The sequence below is a fragment of the Rissa tridactyla genome, chromosome 2 (assembly GCF_028500815.1).
Source record: "Rissa tridactyla isolate bRisTri1 chromosome 2, bRisTri1.patW.cur.20221130, whole genome shotgun sequence".
Taxonomy (NCBI): Eukaryota; Metazoa; Chordata; class Aves; order Charadriiformes; family Laridae; genus Rissa; species Rissa tridactyla.
The window spans coordinates 988,079-990,278 of record NC_071467.1 but is presented as its reverse complement, the minus strand read 5'-3'; the positions used below and the strand labels follow the sequence as shown (position 1 = coordinate 990,278).

At 54.9% G+C, this 2,200-nt stretch overlaps 1 protein-coding gene across 1 annotated transcript; it reads left to right on the top strand.

The window, feature by feature from the left end:
• Nucleotides 1-296: 296 nt before the first annotated feature.
• Nucleotides 297-611, top strand: LOC128905551 (feather keratin-like). The gene has a single exon (XM_054191777.1). The coding sequence runs from the start codon at nt 297-299 to the stop codon at nt 609-611; it is 315 nt and encodes a 104-aa protein (XP_054047752.1).
• Nucleotides 612-2,200: the final 1,589 nt, after the last annotated feature.

Genomic DNA, 2,200 nt, shown 5'->3' with positions numbered 1-2,200 from the left:
AAAAGGCCATCATGCGCCAAGCCTGTCCCGCCCCTCCACGACCAGCATAAAAGCCGGCCCAGCGCCTCTCTCCCTCACACACTTCTCCTCACGCCGCCTCCTCCAGCCTCAACAAGGTGAGTCTCAACACACTGACCCTCCTTGTCCTCACTCACTTGGCCCTTCTCCTCCAGCTCCCCACAGCCCCACACCACCCCTCCACACTCCCTCGCCCTCCTCCAACACTGACCCACACATCCCCACGACCCTCACCTTTCTCCACACCCTCTCTTCCAGGGACCCTCCACACCACAGACATGGCTTGCAACAACCTCTGCAGCCCCTGTGGACCCACCCCGCTGGCTAACAGCTGCAACGAGCCCTGCGTCAGGCAGTGCGAGGACTCACGCGTCGTCATCCAGCCTTCCACCGTGCAGGTCACCCTGCCAGGACCCATCCTCACCTCCTTCCCCCAGAGCACCTTTGTCGGATCCTCTGCATCCGCTGCCGTGGGCAATGAACTCAGTGCCCAGGGAGTGCCCATCTCCTCCGGCGGCTTCGGCTTCGGGTACGGCTACGGCTTGGGAGGCCTGGGCTGCTTCAGCGGCAGGAGAGGCTGCTACCCCTGCTAAGGGCACTCACCACCACCCCTGACAAAACCCTCACAGCCTGGAAGCCACGGTATTGATGAAGGACACATCCCTGGGTCTTTCCTAGCACATAGGTCTGCTGTCCATGCATCTTTATCTCAAGGCTCCAAGGAAGAGGGATGGGGACAGTCCTTCTCTTCTCCCACTTCCTTCTTTGCAGTTCAACTTCTGCTATATCCACTACTCTCCGCTGCAACCACATTCTGACAAGCCAGAGCCCAACAACGAGCTCCACTGTGCAACTCCCACTGCGGGGCAGGAAGACCTTGCTGCTCTGGCAAGATCTCTCTCACACAAGGGAGCTTGGATGATGGTCACCCTACCTGCAACTCTGACTAGCTCCCTTGCACTTGGCATTCCTGCCTTTGCATTCTTTTCCATCAATAAAGTTCTCTTGCATTCCACCTGAGATGCCTCCGTTTCCTTTTTTTCTCACAAGGCTCTTCCAGCCTCACTCAACACAAAGCCACAGCTACAGAGACCATCGGGGTGGGTGGGAAAGGGCCACAGGGCCGGTCTTAGGAACTACGGCCCCAGCAACAGGGGGGAGCAGCACAGGGGGGCTTCCAGAACCTGACACAAGCCCTTCACTTACCCAAACGCTTGGGCATATTAACGCACTTCCAACCAAGGCTCTGACACAAGCTCCCCATGCCAGCACGCACTTCACCAACTCTCTTCCGCAGCATGACCCTCTCACCAGCACAGCAGGCAGAATCACAGCAAACACAATCATTCACTGCACAAGGAACCTCTGGACATCATCTACTTCAACAACACCCGCTCAAAGAGAGTCAACTCAAGCAGGCACTCCACAGCCTTGTCCAGTCAGCTTTTCAGTATCTCCAAGGATGAAGTCTCCAACACCTCTCTCTACAACCCCTTTTCACCTGTTAGACCACCGTCACGGTCATACTGAAAAAGGCTGGCCTTCTCTTCCATGGAAGTGGCATGTCTTTTCAGCTTTTCTCATTCCCCATGCCTCGGCCATGGGCACCCATGACAAGAGTCTGACTCCCCTCTCCTCCTTCCCTCCTGACATCGCTTCACCTGCGATAGAGTTGACTTTCTCACTAGCAGCTGGTAGACTGCTAGGTTTTGCATGTGGGATGAGAATGGCGTTGAGAGCCCACTACTCTTTCTGGTTGTTGCTAAGCGCTCAAGGCCTTTTCTGCTCCTCACACTGCCCTGCCAGCGAGTAGGCTGGGAGTGCACAAAAGGCTGGGAAGTGACACGGCCAGGATAGCTGACCCCAACTGACCAAATGATAGTCCATGCCAGGTGAAGGCGTGCTCAGTATATAATGCATGGCAAAGATGAAAGAACGGTGTAATGAACGGACGTACGGCGTTTGTCTTTCCAAATAACTGATGTGCATCATGGAGCCCTTCTTTCCTGGAGACATGGCTGAACACTTGCATTCCAATGGGAAGTATTCAAAGAATTCCTTGGTTTCTTTGATGCCACTCATGGCTTTTGCTCTACCTACAGAACTATTTCTACCTCAGCACACGCATTTTTTTACTTTTCCTCTTCTGATTCTCTTCCCCATCCTGCCGAGGGGGAAGCGA

Coding starts and splice junctions, on each gene's coding strand:
- LOC128905551 (XM_054191777.1), top strand. CDS start 297: ATGGCTTGCAACAACCTCTGCAGCCCCTGTGGACCCACCCCGCTGGCT.